The 13,107-nt window shown below is 37.5% G+C and overlaps 1 protein-coding gene across 2 annotated transcripts; it reads left to right on the top strand.

The window, feature by feature from the left end:
- The first annotated feature begins 980 nt into the window (after window positions 1-980).
- Window positions 981-9,963, top strand: LOC109166299 (FIP1[V]-like protein). 2 transcript variants are annotated; one of them, XM_019315246.1, is made up of 9 exons: window positions 981-2,152; window positions 3,692-3,933; window positions 4,275-4,401; window positions 4,635-4,703; window positions 4,808-4,948; window positions 5,146-5,247; window positions 5,489-5,814; window positions 6,283-7,981; window positions 8,756-9,963. In XM_019315246.1, exons 1-9 carry the CDS (start codon window positions 1,127-1,129, stop codon window positions 9,299-9,301), a joined length of 4,278 nt encoding a protein of 1,425 aa, XP_019170791.1. In that variant the 5' UTR covers window positions 981-1,126; the 3' UTR covers window positions 9,302-9,963. The 2 variants fall into 2 exon arrangements, with proteins under 2 accessions (XP_019170791.1, XP_019170790.1); XM_019315245.1 differs by having other exon boundaries at window positions 982-2,152; window positions 6,280-7,981.
- The last annotated feature ends 3,144 nt before the right edge of the window (window positions 9,964-13,107 follow it).

The raw sequence follows: 13,107 nt of genomic DNA on the forward strand, positions 1-13,107 counted from the left end.
CAAGTCAGTCCAATTATTATCCTGATTGTATGACATCCTCACTAATGGATATGTCCTGCGATGCTGCTCTCATAACACACATGCACAATCTCAACCCCCAATGTCTCGTAATCATCTCTCTACAGCTGTGGATGATGTAAGTATGTCACCCACTGCCCCAACCAAATTCAACACTCTCAGACACCACTCCACCATTTTTTTGGAGTCACTTCTAATTTGCAATGTCATAACTACCTTAGCCCACATATTCCTCAAAGAATTTAAGATTGTATGAAAAATACACTCATTAAAAAATTAGCAGTGCTAATTAGATAATTGCAACGAACAACGATCTACCATTAACCTTACATAGTATCATACCACAATAGGATACAAATTTTTTTAATATATATATATTTTTTTTTAAACACACAAGTCAAACGTTTACTTATTAGTAGATATCAATTACTTTTTTTTTTTTAACTCATATTATTTTAAATGTTAAATAAATAGATTGTTAGTATTATTCAAAAATAATATATTAGTACAAATGTAACAAATGCGTTTAAATGCAGATGATTAATGAAATAAGATTTATTTAACTTCCTCTATAAATATATTAATTAATTACTTTTTTATAAATTTATGTTTCATAAAAAATAAGTTGCAGAACATACTCAATAAAAATCGAGAACATATTAGCAAAAATCAAATTCGTACAAAATTTATACTTCACATACTTCTCCCAAATTATATCAATACTGTCTTCGAACCAGTGACTTAAGTCAGTACGAACAATATACTCCACATACTCGGCTCCCACCTCTTTGGAGTTTTTTTTTTTTTTTTTTTTTTTTTTTTTCTAATAAATATAAATTTTATTTGTTTTTTTTTTTTGAAAACAAATTTTATTTGTATTTGTTTACCTACGGAGTAATAAATAAGGAGTATAATATTTGTAAAATGTAAGGGGGTGGGGGTGGGAGAGGGGGAGGGGGGTGACAATTGACAAAGAGTAGCTAGGTATACGAAAGATTTTCTTATGCTCCTCAACAGCAGTCCTCAAAACCCTCGCTTGAGGATTTTCTCTTCCTGATCGCTCCTCTCCTTCGCTCTCTAAAACTTCTTCTTTCTCTCTCTCTCCGTCATGGAAGACGACGATGAGTTCGGAGATCTCTACACTGACGTCTTACGGCCTTTCACGGCGTCGTTGCAATCCGAACAGCCGCCACCTGTTGCGCAGAACCTGGGTGGAGGAGGTGGAGCAGCAGCAGCAGCAGAAGGCTCCAAAGCTACTGAAACGTCGTCGGTGTTTCAAAGCCCCCGGATCGATCCCAAAGTCGATGAAGATGATAGGGGGATCATATTCGGAGCTCAGAAATCGAATTGTGACCCGAATTTGAGTTCCGGTTCTTCTGTTAATGTTCAAGAGAAAACCCTAGCCACTCAACCGGAAGATAAACAGCCCAGGCCCAACAGCTCTGATTTTAATCTGAGTTTGAATCCACAATCAGGACAGTCTGGGGGTTCGATTGGGGTTGGGGTTGGTGCAAACGAATCGGATTTGGGAGCCAGGGTTTTTGGGAAAAGTGATGGAAAATCACGGGATTGGGCTTTTGGGGACTCGAGTTTCACGGATGAAGCTAACATTGACGTTGTAGTGGAAGAGGGGGATGATAAAGACGATGACTTAGTGCAAAAAGATGAAAATATTGATAAGCCTATGGGTAGAAGTGAAAATTGTGAGAGTTCTGTGGTTGAAGCAGGAGGTTCAGAGCACATGATTCCGGGGGTGTCAATTCCAGGTGTTTCAGGAGTCCCAGAGACTTGTGGCGACAGGGCTGTGGATGAGGAATGGGATAGTGACAGTGACGATGATGATTTGCGCATTGTGTTGAATGACAACAATCATGGACCTATGGGAATGGACAGAATGGGAGGTGATGGTGATGATGACGATGATGATGGGGACCCTTTGGTTATTGTAGCTAACAGTGATGATCCTAGTCATCAACCAATGGTGGAGGAGCAAGAATGGGGTGATGAGCTGGGCAATTCTGCCGATGGGGAGAGGAAGGAGGATGCTGCAAAAGTGAATGTTGGACCAGGATATGCGCCAAAGATTGGGTACAGCAATCATGGGTACCACCATCCATATCATTCACAGTTTAAGGTCAGTCGTGACGTTGACACCTGGGGTTTGTGCTTCCTCATCTTGTTTGATCAGACTATGAAATGTAAATTGACTTATAGTTGTCATGTGATGTGGAACTAGTGATTATAAACTGGTCAGAATTGTTGAATGCACTCGTAAAATGGATAGTTGTACTGATTTTGATATTAATGAAATTGTCTTCTTTTTTTGCTTTCCCATTTTTGTGCTGATCTTTTTTAGTTTACATAGCAGTCACTGGTTAGTGCTATACGAAACAGCTTGGAGATTCTCAACATGTTTGCCAGACAAAAGTTATAAATAAAAAAAATTTAAGATTTATAGTATGAATTGAAGTCCCATCAGTACTTTAGCTATGCAATTAAGATTTTAAATTGCCAAAATCAAATGATTTTTTTAAAAAAATAATGCTGAAGAGTGACTTATGAGCAATTTCAGTGTCTATCTCATGTATGTAATCATGCAAAATCATGATGTAATGCCTTAATCATTTCCGATTACAAATGCTCAATCACACTGGGTGTTAGAGTTACTAGGAAAGATCTGTTTCTGCAATTTGAAGTTCTGGTTCTACTGGGTTTCTTGTACATAAAAATGGATTTCATTTTGATTTGGTTTTCCCCTGCCTCTACTCAGTTCTTGCATAGTGCCAATGGAATGGGTGCTTTAAATGCAAAATATCTGTCAATGAAGCATATTTATTAAGCCATTTGAATTCATGCAACATGAGTTTTATTCTGTAGAAGCAAGAGATGGAATTCTGAAGTCATGTATACCAAGTAACACCGTGTTACTTTAGGTATTTTCCCTAAGTAGTGGATTTCAACTCAAATGGCGAAGGGATAATTGGTTATGATGATATCTTACTGGCTTTATCATTCATTAGGTTTTAGCAAATTTTACAAATATAGAAGTGTGGTTTTTATAGATGTAATCCACTAGCTATGCATTAGCAGCAAAAGAATAATTTCTTGATGTTTCTAGATTATGAGAATTTGCTGTCTTAGATGAACTAAGACTGAATGAAATAGTTAAATTAGATGAAAGCATCTATGCTGCAGATCTATGGTGGTTAGGTATAGGAAATTGGTGCAGAAGTATCTCAGTTTAGATGATCATAAACTAGAGAGTATGTGGCTTTACATTTAGTGATATTTTTTTTTTGGGTTAAGTACTGACTGATATGTCATATGTTGGATCCCAATGATACTTGCTGACATAGAATTGTTGAACAAAGAATTTTTTGTTGCCAAGTTTTGTCTCGGAAATATGAAGTTCTACACATAATATTTTCTCTTTTATGTCCTTGATTGGTAAATTCCATACTGTGATAACATGCAATCATCTTTTTCTAAATGTTTTTCAGAGGAATGACATCTTTTCATTTGGATAAATGTCTGTTTAGAGCACCTTGTTTAGTTTATTTTAATACTATTTGGAGGAAAAGTCGCATGGGAATGTTATATCAATTATTAGTTGTAGCCACATACCTTAATGGAAAGCTTCTGACCTCTTTTCTGCTTCGTGAACTTTTGTTAGTATGTGAGACCTGGTGCTGCACCAATTCCTGGAGCTCCTCCTGTTGGCCCCGGAGGAACGCCTGGTCAAGTTCACCCACCAGTCAATACCAGCCTTGTTGCTGGACGTGGAAGAGGAGATTGGCGACCACCAGGTATGAAAGGTGCTTTAACAATGCAGAAAGGTTTTCCGGGGTATAATGCTTGGGGAAGCAATCCATCAGGGCGTGGAATTGGGTTGGACTTCACCCTTCCGTCACACAAGTAAGTTTGTTAGTATGCCAGTGCTTGTTTTTGGCTTAGTTATGATGATATCAAACATTTTCGTTTAGCCAGGCTTATTATAATTTTATACTTGATTTAAATGTAAGTTGTGTGTGTATAATCACCTTGAAATTGGATTAATTAGTAGTGGCTGTGACCATGTTGTCAAAGCCTAATTTTCAATGAGTTTAGGATCAAAATGTATCGTGAGCCTACTTTTCATTCAAATAAAGTGAACAGCATGGTAATTCAAAATGTATTGTGAGCCTAATTTTGCTAGTATATTTCAGCACTCTGTTTTAGTATGTTTTCACATGCTTTTGGCCTTCTTGTCTTATCAGGACCATATTTGAAGTTGATATTGACAGTTTTGATGAAAAACCTTGGAGACTCCAAGGCATTGACATGTCAGATTTTTTCAACTTTGGCTTGAATGAAGAAAGTTGGAAAGATTATTGCAAACAGCTGGTTGGTTTAAGCCCACTATTTCATTTTATTTTTGATTTCCAATAGTGTCCTTGTATTTGACTTTTTTGCTGTTTATTACCCAAGTTCCCTTCTCCAAAATGGTTGGAGCTTAAGCAGATGCAATTTTATTTACTTTTAAAGAAATGGTTATAACAAAAGCATGTCATCTATAAAGCATATATAAAGCATGCAACCAAGATAAACAAAAATTATTTGCTACATGATACTTTCAGGAACAACTTCGGCTTGAGTCAACTATGCAGGGAAAAATTCGAGTTTATGAAAGTGGGAGGACAGAACAGGTGATACTTTACTTTTGAATATGAGTGAATATTATAAGCCCAAGCGTGTGTAGATGAGTTTTGTGTGTTTGTGTTCTGAATCTTAAATCTTCTGGCATTTGCAGGAGTATGATCCAGATCTTCCACCTGAGCTTGCTGCAGCAGCTGGTATTCAAGATATTCCATCTGAAAATGCAAATCTCGGGAAGACTGAAGTTGGTCAAAATGACTTAGCAAGAGGATCTATACGTAGCAGGCCACCGTTGGTAAGTAAATCATTAATTCCATGAACTAAGGATATCTTTCATGGATTCAAATCTTGAATTTGAGCTTATTTATAGGGTTTTATGATTTTCATTGAAATATTATATTTACCCTTCGTCTACACCTACTATCCTTAAGAAGAGGAAGCATCTTAGTTTTGCTATTTTCCTTCTCAATAATCTTGTGTACCTTACTACAGCCTGCTGGAAGGCCAATACAAGTGGAAAGTGGTTCTGGTGATCGCCTCCCATCCATAGATACACGACCACCAAGAGTTCGTGATTCTGATGCTATTATTGAGGTGATTTCTTTTTCCCTTCAGCAGTATTTTCTTTTATTCTATTTTTTGCTTTCTTCCTAGCACCCCCCCCCCACCCCCCCTCCCTTCCCAAACTTTGTCACCCAAAAAAAAAGAAGCATTAAATCCTTTGCTGAGTCTCTCTTTATGTTGGATTATTCACTCATTTGACTTTTATGACCCTTTTTCTTTGGTGCATATTGCACATACCTCACACAAGTGGCTGTTGCTTTTTGGCAAACAGATAGTCTGTCAAGGCAGTGCTGATGATGACAACAATTTGGAACAAGGAAATCAACCATCAAGAGAGGGTATAAGAGGAGGTGATGAAATTGGAGATCTCCAGCAAGAAGATATTCATCATGTGGATGGTTTCCAGCATGCTTATAATGGTTGGAAGAGAGAATTTGGTAGCAGAAGAGCAGAGTTTAATTCTGGACCTTACGACAAGAGTCGAAGTGATCGAGTTGTGATTCTTCCTTCAGAAGAACCTGATTCCTATCATCCTGATTCCAGGGGACAGACATCTGTGTACCCTGGCAGGAAGCATGCTGTTGCACATGACTCGACGTATGGAGTAATTTTAAACAGTTATTTGTGTTTCTTCAGTCTAAACTATTCTGCTTTACATAGAATATATAGGTTGAACAACTTGACTTCTGCTTTGATTATTCTTCTTGTGCTTTTCCTTTTTGTTAAGAATAATATTGATTTGGCTAATTTGGCATCAGATGCAGTCCTTTCCCCCCAACATGGGATTATTATATGATAAAACTATAAGCTGTTGAACTAAAATATGCCCTTGGTGAGAATTCCTATTTAAGAGGCTGAAACAATTTTTAGTTATGTATTTTTCTGATGTGCATTTTGGTTTCATTCTTAAAAAGAATCAACAAAGCAAGCTCCTGTATTACTTCATGTTCTCAAAGTTACTTGCATTTAATTTTGCTTTCAGAAGTGTGAATTTGCATATTGGATTGACAAATGTTTACTTTTTTTTTTATCTTTTATTTTATAATTTCTGATGAATACCAGTAGGGAAAAGGGAAGAGCACGCTGCAGATCCGCTGATATTGGTGCCAGTGAAAGTCCAAAGGATAAACAGATAGACGTTGATAATCGGAGGGAAGATTCACTTAGTGTTGGTGATAGGCGAAGTCCTCTTTCATCATCTCCTGTATCAAATAGATCAGTGCAGGAGTCGGCTGTTGAAAATAATGATAATCTGCATGATGAGTTAGTTCCAGCGCAGAGAAATTCTGGAATGGAGAGGGGTAAAATCTCAGTCGATGAAAGAACCAATTGTGACAAAGCGAAGGATGACAGTGTAATTGATACTGCTAAAAAACATAAGCTCAGTTCACAACTTGAGGAGCCATCTCCTCAAGAAACTGATGGTGGAGAAGATTCAAAGGCAGCAAGAAGTAGTGAAAACAGCAAAACAAGGTCCGGAAGCAGCAAAGACTATCATAAATTACATGATGGTCTTGAGGAAGAAGTTCAAGATAAACGTTTTGCACATGTGGATGATACGAGGCAAACAGGTGGAGAAGAGGATCGGTTACAAAGAAAAGGCCGTGATGAGAAAGAAACAGAGAAACACCGAATGATAGTGAAAGGGAGGGAAGATTCTTATATGCGCAAAGGATATGATTCTAGCTCAGCCCATCATTCACACACTAAAACATCCATTGCAGACAGGCGTAAAGAACGTGATTACTCTGATGTGGCCTGGCAACACAGGGATGACGATTTGCATGGGAGAAGGTCTAAAGTGGAAGACTCACGAAAGAGAGAGCATGGGGATGAAATTGAATCCAAGCACCGTAACAAGATTCGAGATATTGATAGGAGTGAAAGAGAAGGACGCCATCTATTAAGGAAGCAACTTGACAATGGCAGTTTGAGGCCAGATCATGACAAAGATGCAGTATCACGGCACAGGGAAAGGGAAAGGGATGATTTGAAGAGTCGATATGATAATATAGATGATCGTCACAGCAAAAGAAGGAAGGAAGATACAAAATTAAGTAGGGAACATGTGGACAGGGAAGAAACCTTGCATTCCCGTGGAGATGGCACCCTACGCCGTAAACGAGAGAGAGATGACATTTCAGATCAACGGAAGAGAGATGACATTTCAGATCAACGGAAGAGAGATGATCAAAGATTAAGAGAGGATGATCAGCACTATGCCAGGTACAAAGAAGAGCCATTGTTTCAGAGTGAGCGGGGTGAGAGGCATAGGGAGCGTGATGAATGGTATAGGCCTAAGCAATCCCATGATGAAATACTGTCAAAGAGGGAAAGGGATGAAGGACGTGGTGGATTGCGGGTGGGTCGAGCTGCTGAAGAGAAATCATGGGCTGGCCTTTCTAGGGGGAAAGATGAGTACAAAGGTTCTGACAGAGAATACCATTCAAAGGATGCAGGGAGGCATGTTGAGCATCTCAAACGAAGGGAACGAGATGAAAATGGAAGTCCTTCACGACATAGGAGCCGTGAAGATGGATATGGGCGGGGGCACCAACCTAGTACTGATGAGAGGAGAGCTAGGAATGAAAGGGTCAGCACTCGTCAAGATCATGCTGCTTATGAGTCAGATAGTTCCAAGGTTCATGAAAAGAAACGTAAAGAGAATTCAACAAAAGATAAAGTGCCTGAAGCTAGTGATAAGAACTCCTTGCTTCCTTCAAACCTGAATGAAGATGATCGCAGTGGAAATGCTAGTGAGACGGTATGTTAAATCTTTGCATGAAGTGGCATAAGATTAAAAGATTGTGACAGTAACCTATACTACTCAAAATAGTTTAGTGGAGGACAGAGCTGTAATAGGACAATTGGTTTGCCTGAAGCTGTGTTCTTCATTAAAAATTTTATTGGCGGGTTTTAAGAACTAGTAATTTCAATTCTTATAATTTAAATTCTCTTATTCTCATTAATGTACTCTACGTTTATGTGTTCAATTTGCTCTTAACATACACTGTCAGTATATATTGTGTCCCTACATCCATGAAGGCTTATCACTTTATCTGTACTATGTCCCTACATCCTTGTAGATTTTCATTTCACTGTCAGTATGTACTGTGTCCCTATATTCATGCAGGTCCTTGTTACCATGTGCCACATATATATATTCTGTCAGATATTCTTGTTTTAAGTATGGAGTCTTTCATTTATCTCTAACAAAATAGTAAGTGGAAAAGACTGGCTTGCTTAGTGCATTAGCGTGAAATCTGGAATTCTGGATGAAATTAGGTAATGAGGTATTCTCCTACAGTCCTACCATTTTACCCCCTTTGTCAAGTGCTGTTGCATTGACTGTTATGCCATGGGTTCAAGACATGGAAACACCTTATTTGCAAGTAGATGTAAGGTTGCATAGATCTTCTTCCTTGCCTTTAACACTAACCCTGTTTGTGTGGGATTCTTACATACTAGGTCTGTCCTTTTCTTAGTAAATGGTTTCTCTGAACTTCTTTAATTGAAAACGTTTTTCCTTCTATTTCAGGTGAGCTTGAAACGTAAAATCGAAAAAGGAAGTGATGAGAATGTGCGTCAATCTTCCAAAAAACATAGGGAAGACGCTTCTGATGAAGATGAGCAGCCAGACTCGAGGAGAGGACGTTCCAAATTGGAAAGATGGACAAGCCACAAGGAAAGAGATTTTAGTGTCAACATGAAGTCATCTACTTCCTTGAAGATAAAAGAGAATGATGCGTACAACAGCACTGGACCTTCCTCTGATAGGCAACATCCTAATGAATCTTCTAAGAAGGTGGAAGACAACCAACAATTGCAACAGAGTGATAAAACTAGTGTTCCTGAGATTAATAATGTTGATGCGAAACGAATGGAGGATAAACACTTGGAGACTGTTGAGAAGTTGAAGAAGAGAAGTGAGCGATTCAAGCTTCCCATGCCTGGAGAAAAAGAAGCAATGACGACCAAGAAGATGGAAAATGAATCTTTTCCTTCTGCGCAAGCAGAGGCCCGTCCGGATTCAGAGGTCAAGCCAGAGCGTCCACCACGGAGAAGGAGGTGGACCAGTAGCTAGAGTTGCAGACCAATTACTGTTTTAATGAGGTGCTGTGATTGCTACTTTTTTTAGCCAAACTCTGCTTGCATTTATTTCTCCCATGCGGATGCTATTGAGAGTCTTGGACAGCTGCTGTCTCCAAATGCCATCATTCAGGATTTGGGGTTATTTTGTACCTCCAAAAAAGGCTTTCCGTTCTATAGCCATGTTGATTTAATTTGAATTTTACTTTGTTCAGAAAAGGATTCAGATATACTATAAATGTAACATTATACCAGCCTGGTGACAAGGCTCACAGAATTTGAACTCCGAGTTTTACTTAGACATCAATTTATACTGTAACACGAGTATATGTTGTTTCAGTTACCTTGGATGTGGTGCCATACCATGACTACAAGTAAAAGGGCCATTTTATTGCAGGCCCTTTGAGATTGCATCAGAAGAGGTTGCAGAAAATCTGTGGGGAAGAGTCTTTCATGAAGGTGGGAATTGTTTTGTGTGAAGTTGGGCACAGATGCACTGTTTCTACATGGGACCCATGTAGCTTCCCAGTAGGAGATTGTGATCGAGGCTTAGATGAGTAGAGTTACATATAACCTTTCCCTTTTTTCTTGCAATGAATGCAGTTGCTGAAGACAGATTTTTGCTGCATAAGTTTATAAAGGCCTAGTCTTTGTTTAGCAATGTTGGAGTTTATGTGCAATATATATATATATATATATATATATGTAGTAATGGGATCAGGTGCGGACAAGCCTTCCCGTGAGAACGTGCGAATGCACTTTCAAACCAATATCAATTTAGTGTAAAGCATTTCTAAATGTAATGTGCACTACTTGATCTTTATTGATTGTCAACTCTGGTGCATTTGGAAATGTTTGAGGGTGCATATCAAATGTGAAAATCAATGAAAGGGGGAGGATGCACTGTCAAGAAATTATCAATGTACCGTAAAGAATTTCTGAATGCACCCGATACTACCTGATCTCAATTATGGTGCATTTGAAAATGTTTTACAGTGCATTATATTGGTTTGAAAGTACATCAACACGTTCTCACGGGAAGGTTCACCAAACCCTAAGCTTATATGTGTGTGGGGTGATGCTCCTATAAGAACTATTTCCCACATGAGAATAGACCGTAGAAATAAAGAGATTAGTGGCTAGGATTAAAAGTAAACGTTCTAAATCCATGTGTCTAATCAACCATCCAAATCCCCTATAATATCAATTAAGGGGCAAATTTGTCTAAGTAAAATTCTCAACTTTTGTCAAAAATATGTAAGTCAACAACAAAATAAACATATTTTTCTACATAACAAAATAAGTTTATCCGTGTATATCTTCTTCTTTTTTGTTTTCTCTCTTTAATTTATTTCTTTCCATGTACACACATAATTAAGCATATTTTTCTACATAACAAAGACGAATGTGGGTCATGTTTACCGGATGTATGCATATATTTACAAATTTGTGCGCATTAATGAATAAGTTCACAATTTGAGCGGAAATAAAATCAACAAGAGTGCATACATTTAAAACCCCGCACAATACATAAATGCACACACAATAGCATAGGTGTGTACATATAAATCCAAAGACAATAACAACAGACAATTGACTTAATATAAATGACGACATGCACACTAACAAATCAATAGCGCACACATTTCACGATTCAGTGCACACTATAACCAACATACTTAGATTAAATGTGCACACTATAACTAACATACTTAGATTAAATGTGCACACTATAACCAACATACTTAGATTAAATGTGCACACTAAAATTGAAGTGTACACACAACCTTGGAATGCACATAACATTATAATTTAGTGCACACATACCTCGTACCTTAGCCCACAGATGCACATGTTAGTAAGTATAATTTAGATTTTGATGATACCAAAGTTATAAAATTTTAGTCTCCAAAATTTTACTTTTTAGACTTAGGAACTCAGTTACTCGGTTCAAATAGTCTGAATAATAACTCGAATAGTTACTTTTTCAGATGTTCAACAGTCAAGCCTACCAGTAGTGCCTCCAATTGAGCAGGCACTTAAAAGCATGAAATGAAAGATTTGACGAAAGCCATGGGAATCTCAAGGATAGAAGCTGAGCTAGAAGGATTAGGGTCTTCAATTCTTCGAGGCAAGCCGAACAGGCAACCTCAAAGATCCATGAGCAAGTCACAATTGATCCAAATGGTCAAGATCCAAGGATCCCACTAGCACATGCATCTAGCCAACCGAGTAGTCATGTTACTCGAGGAGTTGATATGACTCTAATACGAATGGTTGATTAACATATTACTTGAAGAGTTAGAATTTTTTTTTAGGTAATATAGATAAAATGAATTTTATGATTTTTCTTTGCAAATATTATGGACCATAGGGACAAATTAGAGTATATGCCAATTCAAATCAATAGTATGAATGGTGATGTTAAAGGTAAGGCCTACTTTGAGAATGTGCTTGATGGTTAGACTGAGTTGTTTGATGATTATGTTGTCACTTGTAATCCTACTGTTGTCCCTACTGTTCCTGCTTCTAGTATTAGTAGTCCTTGTACTGATATTACCTGGTCTGCAATTGTCTCAGTTGTGAAAAGTGGGGGAAGACAAAAATTGAGTCGGAAAATTACTTAAGTGAGGCGATATGTGAAGAAGAAAAATCTTTTGATATACTTAGGTGGTGGAAGATGAATTCTGAAATATTTAATATCCTTTCTAAGCTTGCTAGGGATGTCCTAGCTATACCAATCTAAACTGTTGTCTCAGAATATGTCTTCAATACATTTGAGAGGGTTTTATATCATCGTAGAAGTTCATTAACTCCAAAAATTGTGGAAGTTTTGGTTTGTACTCGTGATTGACTTAGGTTGCCAAATACCTCATTATATATTGGGAAAAATCTTGAGGAATTAGAGAGATTTGTACAAGGTAACACTTCCTACACTTGTAATTTTTATTTTGCAGAATTAAGTGCTGATGGTGGAAGTGGAACTGAGATAACTAGTGGTTATACACGGCCCACAATTCATGTAATTTTATTCTTTATACTTTATATTACATAGTACATCCTATCTCAAATTAATTAATTGTCTTTCCAAATGACAACTAATATTGTCCCAGTTTTTTGAGACTTGGTAAGTGGTAACTTGTTAGTTGTTGTCCTTGTAAATATGGTAAATAGTAATATTGTCCAGTGGTCCCTATTTTGTAGGGGTGAACATCGATCGGTTACGGTTAATAACCGACTAATAACCGAATAACCTATGTCATTTTTTAAATCTCCATAACCGACCGAAATCGACCAAACATACACTTTTAATCGATCGAAACCGATTATGTCGGTTTTGATCGGTTATTTTGGTAACCGAATAACCGAAATAATAATAATAATAATAATAATAATAATAATAATAATAATAATATCGGTTATTCGGTGACCGCAGTTATTATACCTTCATAACCGATAAATAACCGAATAGCCGAATAACCGAAATTGTTTTTAGCCTTATAACCGATAACTGATCGATAATCAAAATTATCGGTCGGGTCGGTTGTCAGTTATCGGTTTTGTCGATTTTTTGGTAATTATGTTCACTCCTACTATTTTGAGACTTGGTAACTTGTAAGTTGCTGCCTTTTGGCCCCTTGTGCACTTTTGTAAATTTGGTAATGTTTCAATTTGGTAAATTTTATTATGTTTGTCCCTATTTTGGGGCAATGATGAAGCTCCCACATATGATCTAAAATAAGGATTAAGCTGATATGTTGCTCAATGTTCATAGTGATCCTTTTCTTAGCTACACCTGGA

This window comes from Ipomoea nil, unplaced genomic scaffold, assembly GCF_001879475.1.
Source record: "Ipomoea nil cultivar Tokyo-kokei standard unplaced genomic scaffold, Asagao_1.1 scaffold3087, whole genome shotgun sequence".
In the NCBI taxonomy this organism is placed as follows: domain Eukaryota; kingdom Viridiplantae; phylum Streptophyta; class Magnoliopsida; order Solanales; family Convolvulaceae; genus Ipomoea; species Ipomoea nil.

Excerpts from the sequence above, each read along its gene's own strand:
- LOC109166299 (XM_019315245.1), top strand. The coding sequence starts at position 1,127 with ATGGAAGACGACGATGAGTTCGGAGATCTCTACACTGACGTCTTACGG. Across the intron at positions 2,153-3,691 it reads CATATCATTCACAGTTTAAG|TATGTGAGACCTGGTGCTGC; the intron begins GTCAGTCGTGAC and ends AACTTTTGTTAG. Across the intron at positions 7,982-8,755 it reads GTGGAAATGCTAGTGAGACG|GTGAGCTTGAAACGTAAAAT; the intron begins GTATGTTAAATC and ends CTTCTATTTCAG.